General features: G+C 36.8%; 1 protein-coding gene across 5 annotated transcripts; it reads right to left on the bottom strand.

The window, feature by feature from the left end:
* Positions 1-506: 506 nt before the first annotated feature.
* LOC107775248 (putative pre-mRNA-splicing factor ATP-dependent RNA helicase DEAH4) lies at positions 507-12,043 on the bottom strand. Of its 5 annotated transcripts, none has more exons than XR_001645697.2 (17): positions 11,708-12,043; positions 8,397-8,489; positions 8,175-8,279; positions 7,796-8,013; positions 7,572-7,624; positions 7,320-7,436; positions 6,547-6,638; positions 4,897-4,983; positions 4,149-4,363; positions 3,945-4,037; positions 3,555-3,678; positions 2,610-2,757; positions 2,387-2,456; positions 1,984-2,144; positions 1,567-1,742; positions 1,178-1,480; positions 507-1,069 (listed from the first exon to the last, which is right to left on the bottom strand). XR_001645697.2 is itself a non-coding variant. In XM_016594965.2 (16 exons), the coding sequence occupies exons 1-16, from the start codon at positions 11,905-11,907 to the stop codon at positions 1,330-1,332; spliced, it is 2,103 nt and encodes a 700-aa protein (XP_016450451.1). In that variant the 5' UTR covers positions 11,908-12,042; the 3' UTR covers positions 507-1,329. The 5 variants fall into 5 exon arrangements, 2 of the variants coding, with proteins under 2 accessions (XP_016450451.1, XP_075109724.1); XR_012709561.1 differs by having other exon boundaries at positions 2,021-2,144; positions 11,708-12,042; XR_012709560.1 differs by having other exon boundaries at positions 507-1,480; positions 2,021-2,144; positions 11,708-12,042.
* Between the last annotated feature and the right edge of the window lie 1,504 nt (positions 12,044-13,547).

The following is a 13,547-nucleotide window of genomic DNA, read 5'->3' as shown; positions in this document are numbered from 1 at the left end:
ACAAATAATGTAAGACACAATAATTACAGAAAAAGATAAAAAGAATGGAGTATATAAAATGATAGAAAGCTTACATGATGTAACAAGCCAAAAGGTTCAAAAGTTACTGCCAATGAGGTTTGATCCTTCACAACCAAGGTGAATCTCCTGCCCTTTGCCACTAGCACCTTTGTATCATTTGTTATTACATGTGGCACTTTACACACATATATATACACACACATACACACACACCCCTATATGCAGTGTATCACTGAAGCTTGCGAGTGAGTGGCGTCTCTCGGGCCTTACTAAATTCGCCCTTGTTCACTAACTAAAAAGTGTATAAAATATATATATTATATGTATATAATACAAATGTCAAAAAAATCGGCTGTTATTTTTTAGAACGGCTAAAAATATACATTTATCAACTTAATAAATACTCCATACACAAATTACTGGGCTTGTGCTAGCACGGGCGAGCAACATCTTGTATAATTATAACATCCAAACAAAAAGAATAATTTGGCTCAAATAGATTAGCTTCTGGCTCTTAGGGATTTAGTTGAGTGGTAAAAACATCGCATGTGCTATGTAAGTTAAAATACACATCACGATTCAAACACAACCTCGAACTAAAATTTGACATTTAAGTGGAAAAGAGCAAAAAGACTAGGTTATTATGCACCATCTCAAACCGCACGCCAGCTAACCAACGAAGATTTCTCGGCCATAAAAAAATAGAACCAGATTCTGAATTAAGGGTCAATTAAGAATTTCGAAAATGTACAACTGTGACATACACCTGACGTTGCAGTTGGCAAATATAGTCCATAGGCATAATGAATTTTGCCATTCCTGATGGTTGATGAGGAGTCTTTCATCGTATATCTGTCCATCAAGACTCACTCAACCGCACCACGCCACAATACGCAGGTTGCTATAACTTGCTTGTTCCTCACCAATTTGATTGTTTCTTAGAGGGCCCTGCCACCTTGAAAACATTCAACAGCTGCTCCCTCTTGTAGAAGTTTGAGATCAAGAATCTTTCTGAGCAGTCTTGCAAATATCATGTGGACAGAGGCTCCTGTATCAGATATTAAACAGATACTACACTAGATCTTAGTAAAAAGGCCGAGAAAGGTATATAATCCATATGACCATTCTTACGACAAGTCAAGTGGGAAAATTGCACCTTCCGCATATGAAGCTTAGGGTGAATTCACCCTCCATCATGAAGCTTAAGGGTTACACTGTACCATTCCAGCCGAGCAGCAAACAATTTTCTGGCAAAGATAGTCCATGCACATAACTGATCAATCAATCTGTTGAACAACCATTGTAATGCTACTTCTGACCTTTCCGAGCTAGAAATCTTTCCCGAGCAGCTTGTATCCTGCTGTCACGGCCTTCGGGCGACTGAATAGTAGCAATTTCTTTCTTTTCCACATTTAAAGTTACTTCTTGAATTTGCTCATCAGGCTGACTAGATCCCCCACTGTTTCATGCGCATGAAAAGTACAAACATTACAGAGAGGATAATAAAAGTAAACCACCTCGAATATCGAAGAATATGTTAATTACCTCAGTTTAAAGACATTCAGTTTCTCAAGCTTCGCTAAGACTGGTGCAACCCATCGCATCTCAACTGCACATACATTACGCATAAATGGGCGTGAAGTAACTATTAATTCATGATAGACGACATAGTTTGGAAGCATCCCATCCTCATCTGGTTTTAGCACAGAAGATGGATGGACCTGCACAAATCAAAAAGGTACTCAAGATTTGAATTGAAATATGCCAGTTCAAGTATAAAACAATAATAATGGAACATCTAGACTATAACGCCAGCAGATATAGATCTAGTCCCAAATATAATAACTAAGGAGAGCTCCTACATCATGTTTAGAGTTCATCTTCAAACTAACGATGAAACTGTAGACCATGCCCTCCACAAAGGAGAAACATGACAAACTAGCACTGTGAAACAGTAATAACCTGTACGAGTTCAGACTTGAAACCAAGAGGCCGATACCCGTTATGTCGAATGCTCCGCTCAGCAAGCTGATTTGCGTAGCCAATGAACAATGCTTTCCTCAATATTCTATACTCCTGTTGGCTGTCTCTCCGTCTTTTGCTTGTTTGGACATCTAATGAGCCTAGTTTTAAGAAGACAACATAAAGTAACATTTAGGAGCTTGATTTTTTAGAACTATTATGCCGGCATCCATGCAGTACTCCAACCAGAAACTAAACCCTAACTCAAGTGTGGCGCACAGACGCCAGATTATGATGTAAAGGGACAAGTTAAAATTCTACAACCCCAAACAGGACAATCTGGGAAGACCTTAAGTTATTGATGGCTTGTATTTTGAAAACTCTAGCAAAAGGAAACCATTACCTTTAGCAATTTTATGCATTATTTGAGATAATTGTTTCCTGACATCTCTCACGAACAGCATCCCGCGGACCTATAATTAACAAGATCCAGAATGAATAGAATGTTATTCCGCTTATATCCAATGGCATAAAAAGTAAAAAAGGATTATCACACACAAATAACAAAACCAATTGTACTGTAAAAATGTATTTCAATGGTGCTTCATGGAAGTCCAGAAAAATACCTGTAAGTTGTTCTCTTTACACCAGTCTACGTTGTAGTCGGTCTGATACCATTGCTCATAAATTTGGAGTAGCTGGATGTGATCACCCAAGCCAGAACCATCAGGAAGGTTCGAAGGAGTGTGCTTCCTCTTCTTCTCAGAGCTCTTACTGCAAGTTTAACAAATTAGTAGTCAGCTTTGAAGTATTGCCGGCTTAAGTACGGAGGGGAAAAAGAATGCCAAAGAAGAACATGCTTCAAGATGGAAAAACAACAAGAACAAGACCAAAACATGTTGCCTTCTTTATCAAGTCAATGTAAGGCTTCGACCTGTGGAATGCCTATATCTGTATGGAAAACTGATCGCACACGACTTTGGTTACCCTATTATGAGAAATAGAATAGTCCTAATTAAGAGTCACATATTTCTTATATCATGACTTTGACAATCTTTTGATACATAAGATACTGTAGCAATATAATCTTTCTGACAGTGTCTTAAAAGGAGAAGATGCTGATATTAGTTGACACTTAGACTCTGAAGAATCAAGCTGCTCTTCTCACCGTCACCTTATCCTTCACTTCATATTTTCAGTTCACAAGCTTCATGTTCGGAAATCTCAGAGGTTTTTTACCGTAAAAATACTAAATCTGGAATAAAGCAACCATTCTAGATCTCAGGTTCCTGTTTGCAGCTCTAAATCATCCCACTTCATTATCAAGAAACTTCACATGTGATATTTTATTTTTCACAAAGATAGTATGCATAATTTTGTATCGAAATCACCACCAGATGTTCAGATGCTTTAATGCTGCAGAAAAGTTCAACTTCTTTGCTACAGATGAGTATATTAGACTTTTCTTGGTACGAAAATCAAGCTCACTTGCACAGAAAGCAATGTGATTTTACAGATATCAATGCTACCACGAAACAATACAAGCAAGAATTCTGGACAATTCTATATACCTTGGGGCAGGAAGCAGCGTGGTCTCAGCAGACAACATGGAAACAACAGTCAGTGCTTGGGACAAACAATCCAACTCATTTGCCTCTAGTAAGGTCCTGGAAAGAGAAGGTTCCAGTGGAAGCTCTGCACAAACTTGAAAAGTTAGATCTCCTGTAGTTCTGTTTCCTGAATGAATTGCTTTATGATCTCCAGAATTATGGAATGCAGGAGAACTGTAGTGTGGTTTATGAACTCCCCCCATAGTTTCTCAAGGGAAGAAGCCAAATGCACAAGAAAATTCATTACTCATCCTTTCATAGCAAAGTTTTGACTTTCTTTTTTCTTTGAGGTGGGATGGCTTAAAGGGGACCTCTAGTCTAACATAGAATACAAAACAATAGAACTATTACCAGCCATCTTTCGTCCAAGGCTTGTGATTGAACCATTTTCATCAATTGCATCGACTAAATATAATTGCTTCAAGGCATCCTCTAAAGACTCCACTGCAACGAAAGCAACAAAACAATGAACAATTGAACAGGTAAACATTTACAAAAGCAGAGGAGATTTGGAGCATAAGACCAAAGAATAAGGTAAGAGAAACTGATGCTTACTGGAAGGAGAGTCGAGAAAATCAAATTTGAGAATATCCATATCAGCGAGATCTAAGGACTTCAAATAAAGTACAGTTTCAGCCAGTGAAGACCTTTGTATTTCAGGAACGGTGGCATCCAAAAAATCGTCATGGTAAACCATAGAGGGATATAAACGATAACACTTTCCAGGACGAGTTCTTCCAGCGCGTCCTGCACGCTGCTTTGCCTGCACCCTGCAGTCAGTCATAGGTGGAAAGCTCAAACATATACTTTACTGAAGTAGAAATGACCCTAAACTTTATATCAACAAATTTAAAAGGAATAGAAGTCGGTATACTTTACTGAAGCAGAAATAATCCTATATCTATATCAACAAATATTAGACAGAGCAAAGAATAGAACACTAAGCAAAGATCAGAGACTGAGTTTTTCTGTCCATATACTTCTCATCATCTCATCTGTCGACAGAACAAAGTAGTCAATTAGGTATCCAAAAACTGTATGGTGGCTAAACGCATACCAGGGTAAAGATGGTATTAACTCCAAATTCCTCCAAGCAACCCTTGAACTACTGGACCAACACACTAAGGGGAAAAACGGGAACAATACTAAGTGGAACAACTTTTTCCCACGAATGCCTTCTCTTTGTCAAAAAGCTATATTTTCCGACTGTTAATGCAGCTTAACACCTCAAACAGAAGTTCTTTCTCAAGCACCCAAAACCAGGTAAAAAATAAAGAGAAAAAGGTTACACATGTTAACTTACTTGCTAATCTGCACAACCTCCAAAGAGTACATGCCAGTTGATGGGTTATATTGCCGTTGCTTCACATACCCCGAGTCAATGACATACCTGTCATCAGGTTTTTGCAAGAAAAAGCTGTTTAATGATGTCCGTAAGCAGAAAATATGAATCTAACATCCATTACATAGCAAGCAAAATGAACAGCAATAAAACTTGCCACGCCTTAGTTCACAGTTAGTACTCTGTAGCCTACACTGTGGGAAAGAAGGGAGGGAAGATGAGTGGAAACTTTCGCCTAGAGGAAGGATATATTCTTCTTAATTACGCTTCCATAGAAGTAGGAACAATCAAAGAGAATCCGTCAATTTTTAGGAGTGGAATGAAGAGAATGATTAAGACTTCACCATAGTACTAAATACTCCGCTCATACGTCATACCAATTGTAAAAGAGAATTGACGGGATCTTTTGAGTTCAATAAAACAGGCATAAGCAATGTTTTAAATATTGCTCTTTTCCTAACCCCCTCCCCCCCCCCCCCCCCCAAAAAAAAAACCCAAAAAAACGACTTCTTTTCTATTATGAAAATTTCCCCGACTCTTAGATGCAACACTTTCTTATCCTAAAACTAAGTTGATTGCATAAGTAAATTACATGGGCCTACTGACAATGGTAATCTTCAAAATCAAAATAGAAATAACCAATCAAATTACTGCCTACGCCTTCCGTAGAGGGGATGACATTCTTGCAAGAGCAGGAAATGATCAGACGTCCACTCAAAAACACTCTCACCTTGCTCCCAAGGGTGTGTCATAGAGGTCAATAAAGTTGGAAACCATAGGAGACTAGGGTTCAATCCCAACAGAGGCAAAAAGGCTAGCTAATTGCTTCCCTCCTGCCTAAGCCTTGTTGACCAGAGTTTTCGGGTAACTCTTTTGGTGGGAGAATGCAGGTATAAGGTGGAATAGTCGAGGTCCATGCAAGCTTGCCCGAACACCACTATTATATAACTAAAAAGGTACCCAAGTAGACAAGAAGACAAATACTAGTAAAGTATATGATAATTTCTTTGCGATTACTGTTCGGTAAGTACCCATCCTGCAATTTTTGCAGGGGTCTTTGTTTGAGAGATGTTTGCTCAATTATTTATTATTATGATTATTTTCCTTGGGAAGATGCTTGCTCAAATATTATTCAAACAAATATACAATAGCTCTCCTGGGAGAGTAAACTAAAATTTTTGAAGCGTTTATACTTTAAAGTAAATGCTTATAGCTGGAAATGCTCGTCGTACAAGGTTTAGCACTCCAAGTGTAAGTATTACTCACCTCACCAAACTGTTGATAGTAAAATATATACTGCATATTCATGCTCAAGAGAGCACGTTAAAACACCAGGGGGGAAGATCAAAATCCCATTGATTTCACCCATTTACCTTTATTGGTTCTCTAGATAACAATTAGTTTAGCAATTAACTGAGTTTTCTTCTTTTTGACGACCACATTATTGCATGTGATCAATCACTGCAAATCATTTGTAGGGAAGCGAGAAACAGAAAGTTGAGCATTCTAAGTATCACAAAGTCACAGAAAGATAAGAACCAATGAAGCACACAATATGTTAACACTTAAATAACCTCCAAGATCGTGCATAGCAGTGTCAGATCTACTTACACAACACCGTCAACAGTCAAAGAAGTTTCAGCAATATTTGTAGAAACAATAAATCGCCTACAATGTGGAGGTGGAGGACTGAAAACACGCACCTGCCCATCAAAAGAAATAACAAAAGGAAAAATGTTCAAATACATGACTGCGATAAGAGAAACAAGGGAAAATGCTCGCAAACGCATATAGTACAAGAGCAATAACCACGCAACTACTAGTATTCAGCACGGTAAACCACTTAAAATGTGGCTGAAGAAAAAGGAGAAGAACAATCATCTGAAGTTTCATAAGGAAGATGACCGATCAAACAAAAAATTGTCCTCCAAGCTAAGTTCAACTCAACCACATATTTGACTTCTACTTATGTTGTGGATTCACTATATAAACTGTGTCACAACAGCTACGGAAACCAAATTATTTATCGCATATTTCATCAACCAAAAAACTTATTGTTGTCAACTGGTGACCAAAAGGAGTGAGTCAATCAAGATGCTACTGTTCACAACTAAAAGTGCAACAAACATGAAATTGTTGCAGCACAGACAACTGCCAATATCTGTTCCAGAAAGCCAGCTAGGACTATGATACTCCTTTTTAACTTGACTAGAGGACTATGACACTTTAATTCACCTTCATTAAAACACTCAGTTTAAATATGAAATCTCTCTGGAAGGGTAATGTCAGACACAACAGTAGATCAGATATTTAATATCTGAACCAACTAGAACTAGAATTTTCAGGATTTCAAGGCAAGGAGTTTGAGAAGGAAAATAACTTGCCTGCATGTCAGGTGGCAAGGATCCATGAAGAGGAAGAATTAAGGCATCCAGACAAGAACCTTCTTCTAAGTTTTGAATTTTCTCCTCCAACTTCAATACCAATTTCTCTATGTCATCCTAAATAAGGTTCTCAATTTCACTTTCCAGGAAATAGTGATTTGCATCTCGAACCATTTATTCTTCAGTGGGAAATAGAGAAAGGACTGTGATATACAAAAAAGCATCAGACAGGAAATACTCCATAAAACTCACCTGCCCTGTCAAAAATATTAAAATGTCCCCTTCTGGCTCCCGTACGTGAATATCTATGCACCAAAATGAATTGTCAGACCAATTCAGAAATAAAATTAAAAAAAATTACACACAAAAGGAAAGGTGAACATTTCAGATTAGTAGAAAGCAAGAAACAATTGAAGGAATAAAACCAAGATTCAAACTTGTAAAACAAATATGAGATGTCATAGTTCTCGTCATACCAATAGCTGTTTTTAGAGAAGCCTCCACATAGTTTTTAGGGCGCTCTGAGATGTGTACTATTTCCACAGGAAATAACTCGCCTGGTACGGTAAGGACGGGACAGTCGGAGAAGAACCTAGATACCTTTCCACCATCAAGAGTTGCTGATGTGATCAAAACTTTCAAGTTTGAGTGACGCCGTTTAATTAATCTTTTCATTAAACCAAGCAATATATCCCTGTGATTGATATCTCAACAATGAAAAAGTCATCTATAGAGATAACCAACATGATCTAAGCAAAAGGAGAATGAAAGACTAGAATAATCTAACAGTTGGATATAACTCTATAATGTCAAGCCGAGATGAACATATAGAAGGTCATGGAAAATGGATCTAACGTGTTCAAACTCCTCTCATGTGCTTCATCCAATATGATGACAGAATACTGATTCAGCTCCGGATTAAAAAGACTCTCGCGGAGGAGCACTCCATCAGTAAGATATCTGCAGTTTGAATAATCTTCCAGTTAAATGTCAAAAAAGGAGCAAGGGAACTAAACCAATAGAAAGTGCCAATGATAGTAATTGGTATTAACAATAATTAAGAACCACAAAAAGTACTTGATATGTGTTTTCTCCGAAGTTCTATCTTCAAATCTTATGGCATAACCGACTTCCTCTCCAAGTCGAACATTTTGCTCCTGTGCAACTCGTCTATTCATGAAGAGTTGAAGGAAATTATCAAAGAACGAACCGAAAAAAAAAAGTTATAAGCTGAAGAATGAAGCAAATAGAGAACACCAGATGTTGGTGTAACTACAGCATAAACCAAATATATAAAAAAAGATGTTGAACAGCATTTTTCACGCTTCTATTACCTTCAACAGGGGATTCAGATTAAGGCTAATGTGGCAATCACCTCCACTGGTTTTATCAAACACCAATAGTGGATCCACATTATGCCATATGGGTGCTTAAGCACCCATTGCTTTTGAAAACAAGACTACTACTTATATAGAAAAATTAATAATTTATATAAATATATTAACTAAGCAGTAAAATCATCAGCTATGTCTTCTTTTTGTAACTTGGAAATTATCTTGCTGTTTAAGAAATCTCTGTAATGCAACTTAATTTTGCATATTGTGAAAAGGAAGTACCTCAAATTTGGAGAAGGATAAGTATTTTAGGAGGTACAGAGTAGAGGCAAGATGATTCTACCACATTATTGCACAAAGTCTGAATTAGCTTTTGAGCCAAAACTTTGCAGAAGATTCCTAATATTCTGGATATTTGAAAATGTTCTGGTACTAGATGTTGCGATGGATGTGTGGGTGTACCAGGAGAGATAAGATCAAGAATGAAGTTATCCGAGACAGAGTGGGAGTAGCCTCCATAGAGGACAAGATGCGAGAGTCGAGGCTGAGATGGTTCGGACATGTTAAGAGAAGAAGCATTGATGCTCCTGTTAGGAGGTGTGAGAGGTTGGCCATGATGAGTTTGAGAAGAGGTCGAGGTAGGCCTAAGAAGTACTGGGGAGAGGTGATTACACAGGACATGGCGCTGCTTCAGCTTACTGAGGACATGACCCTTGATAGGAGGGTGTGGAGGTCGAGGATTAAGGTAGAAGGTTAGTGGGTAGTTTTTAGTTGCTCACTGATAGTCTTAGTAGCACGCATGTCCCTTCTTAGATTTTTATTACGTTATGTGGTTCTGTTCGCCTCAAGTATTGTATTCTCTGTTGCTATTATTTGGTACTAATTATTCTTTATCTCTCCCTTTTTCTTTTCTCTTTCCTCTTTTTCTTATTACCCTTCCTGAGCCGATGGTCTATTGGAAACAACCTCTCTACCTGTTAGGTAGGGGTAAGGGCTGCGTACAGACTACCCTACCCAGACCCCACTTGGTGGGAACATACTGGGTTTGTTGTTGTTGTTGTTTATTAACTAAGCACCCAGTCTAAGTAGTAATTTTCAAATTAAGAATGGTTGTGCACCCACAATCTAAAAAACCTGGATCCGCCATTGTCAAACACAATTAAAAATGCGCTTATACTACTAAGTCTTTTTCCTCATTTACCCTTGCCCCAACTAGGGGTGGCGTTCGGTATTTCGGTTCGGTATTTAAGAATTTCGGCTCGGTATTTCGGTATTCGGTTTATCAATTGTGTATACCAAATACCGTACCAAAATATTTCGGTACGGTTCGGTATTTATTATTTTGGTTCGGTACGGTTTCGGTTTAATATTATGGCTTCTACCTTCCTTGATTGATGCAACTTTTCTCTATTAGTTGATTAGTTCACACACACTCCTAATCTGGAAATGAAAACAAGCACTAAAAAATTAGTAGTATATGAACAAAGTACTATTGATCAATTCTGAATCAAACAGAGGAGAAGAAAGAACTTCAAAACAGAAACTTTTGATTTTTTACAACTTGCATTACAAATTGAAAATCAACTAAAACTACAACAAATACATAAAAAATATAAAGCGCCTTCTAATAATATCATCGTACTAGCTTCCCCGGCGTCCAAACCTGCTGCATACAAAAACTGCTTAACTATATATTATCTGTAAACTGTAATTTTCCGAGCTGATCCCTATTCGAGTTTGGCGGTTGTTCAATTCTCCGCGCCGTCTTACGAGCTGAAGAAGCTGATCTCTTAGCTTCTCATTTTCAGTAAAAATGATTCAACGACCCAATTGATTCAACAAGGAAACTGTAGTGACATCCTCACACCCAACTGATTCCATGACATCTGAACATTGATGGCACTAAAAATATTAAAATAGCATGCTGGCCTGGAAACAAAGACAACGAAATATGTTGTTGTTGGGCTTGGGCAGTTGGGCTGGGGCGATGGGTTGGGGCGCTAGGAATTAAATTAAAAACGTTTGGGCTTGGGCGCTGGGGTTGGGCAGTGAGATATAGGTCCAACTTAAAAAAAATATCTTTAAAAATCCGGTAATTTGGTATTTTGGTATACCGAAATTTCAAAATTCTAATACCGAGGACCGTAGCGAAATACCGAAATACCGAAATACCGAAAATGCAATACCGAATTAGACCGAAATACCGAATTAATTCGGTCCGGTTCGGAATTCGGTTTTTCGGATTTTATGCCCACCCCTAGCCCCAACTAAACATCTCAAACAACAAGATTTCCCAAGTCAGGTAACGGATCTCAAATTTTCATCATCTGGCATAAAGGAAGTCTCTAACTATACATACTACATACTTGCTAGCATAATCCTCAATGACTCTCTTATTAAGAGGGAAGTAAAATCTCAGGTTACCTAAATTCTTACTACTATATAACCTTGTTTTCTCTTCTTGCATCTCCATTGAAATGTCTTCTGGTTAGTAATTTCCTTCAGTATAGTCTCTCATCCTTCCGAGATTTCATAACTGACTCCTTAACTCTAAGTCTAACTAACTCCAAGAGATTGGTATAGCTCCCACAACCTGCCTAACTAGACTCACTTCATCTGCAGCTTTGAACTGAACTTTGCATAGACATGTGGGCGGTGGCGGAGGGCCGGAGGCAGCTTGAAGGAAGGTGGTTCAATTGAATCCCCTTATTTGAAAAATTATACTGTGCAGATAGGGCAAAAAGTAAGGGAAAGGTTCAAGCAAAGTGGCAAAGGGGTTAGAAAATTGCTTTAGGTCATAGGTTAAAATTCTCTGTGTGACATTTTTAAATCACCTCGTATAAACACCTGGCTCCGGCACTGGAATGATGGCCAAAGTTCTATTCATAATTGCGGGTAGGATGTAGCAGGTAGCCGGACAAGAAGACAATGAAAATTTTGATTTAACATATAAATAAACGACATTTCGAGTACAGGGAATTTGAAAGGAAAAAAAAACACAATAAATTCAACACGACATGTAAATTGTAAAGATACAAAGTTTAGGAAGATTACCTAGAAACAGAAACTGCAGCAACGCGGCGAGGCTGAGTAACAGCGATCATTCCAGATTTAGCATACCCTCTTTTATAAAGCATTTGTGAAAGTTGTGTACTTTTACCAGAACCGGTCTCACCAATAACTACCACTACAGGGTTTTTCTCCACTGTTTCTATGATTTTCTCCTCAAATCGAACTATAGGTAAATCCGCCATTGATTTACGGGCTTCAAAGGTTCTAACTATTCTTAAAAATCGAATTCAGGCCCTCTTTATTTGTTTGGCAGAGCCAATTTGTTATTACTGAAAAAAAGTTTCCAGTTTTAACTTTTTAAGTTTGGCGAAGTGCCCAAGTAGCCCTTTTGGGGAATCCTGTTTAATGTACGGAGTGTATTTTTTTAAGTTTAACCTCCTTGCAATCAAGGTATTTTACCCATCTATACGAAACTTATTTACCTTTCCTAATCAAGTTTTAACTTAATTATATGATCATATACAAATTAATTTTAAATGAGTATCATTTTATACTAGAAATTAAATAAAGAATATCAGTTATTTTCCCATATACTTGCGCGCACGCGCTCTGTGTCTCCCTATCTCTCCTTCTCTGTTCTTTCCCCAATTTTTCTTTCTTTGATGTTCTCTACTTTTCATCCTTTCGTTGTATATAATTTTAAATGAATTCATCAATGGATTTCAATCGTTCTACCATAGAGTTTTAACTTAGCAATTTTCTTTCATGTTGCACAATTGGTGTTCGAATTGAAATTGTCAATCAAAAAATTTTGAAGGTGTTTGACTCTCCACCATTGACAGTCAATAAAAAGTTTTGAAGCTTTTAATTCGAATTTGAGCTTTCAAAAACTATTATTTATTTGGATTGGATGTTGTTGCAAATAATTGGGAATATTCTTTGGAGTTTATATCTCAGTTTTGATTGTGTTTGGTGAATATTAGACTTGATTTTGGCAGAAGCTTAGATTGAAACTCGAAGAAGAAGAAGAAGAAGAAGAAGAAGAAGAAGAAGAAGAAGAAGAAGAAGAAAACATGACATACAATATACTTACGAAATTGTATTCAAGTTGTATTATAGTTGTATGTAAATTGTATTTAAGTTATATTCTGTTGTAATTATATATTTTTTATTTGAATGTTGTATGAAAATTGAAAAATAATTGTATAATGTATGAATTTTGTATTTAAGTTATAAATACAATCTTTTTACATAAAATTGTTGATATGTATCAAAATTGTATTAAGAGAGGAATTTTGTATTGAAATTGCAGAGAGGAAGAAAAACACACCACATACAAAATATATACAAATCATATACAAAAGACATATTGTATACAATTTGTATGAAAATTGTATTTAAGTTGTATGATGTTGTAGTTGTATTTAACTGAGTAAAAATAAAGTATGAAAGTTATAGATAAGTTATAAAAAGTTGAATACTATATATTTAGTCGTATAAAATCTGTTTTTAGTTTATATATTGGTATAGATGTAATAAAATTTCTATCAAATTTAAATATTTTGGCATTCAACTTGTCTGTTTAGGCTCCGATAATAAAGTCATCGGTAGCTCACTGAAAATTCCTTGTATAGTTTCGAAAGCATATATACCCTCCAAATACAAATACAAAGACGATAACCACAATGATTAATGTGGGTGAAAATTATTACGACCGTGAGTTATGATCGCAATCTTGCATTAATTCGTGATAATAATTTATGATACATGAATATTTTTGAACATTTACAACATATTCTTTCGACTTTTCCTCTGTTTCAGAAAAGCCAAAACCTATTTGTGATTCGTTCCTTTCATTATCGTTTATACATGGAGGAAGTTA

Source organism: Nicotiana tabacum, chromosome 5, assembly GCF_000715075.1.
Source record: "Nicotiana tabacum cultivar K326 chromosome 5, ASM71507v2, whole genome shotgun sequence".
NCBI lineage: Eukaryota > Viridiplantae > Streptophyta > Magnoliopsida > Solanales > Solanaceae > Nicotiana > Nicotiana tabacum.
The sequence above is the reverse complement of the archived record's forward strand: the minus strand, read 5'-3'. Positions and strand labels throughout refer to the sequence as shown.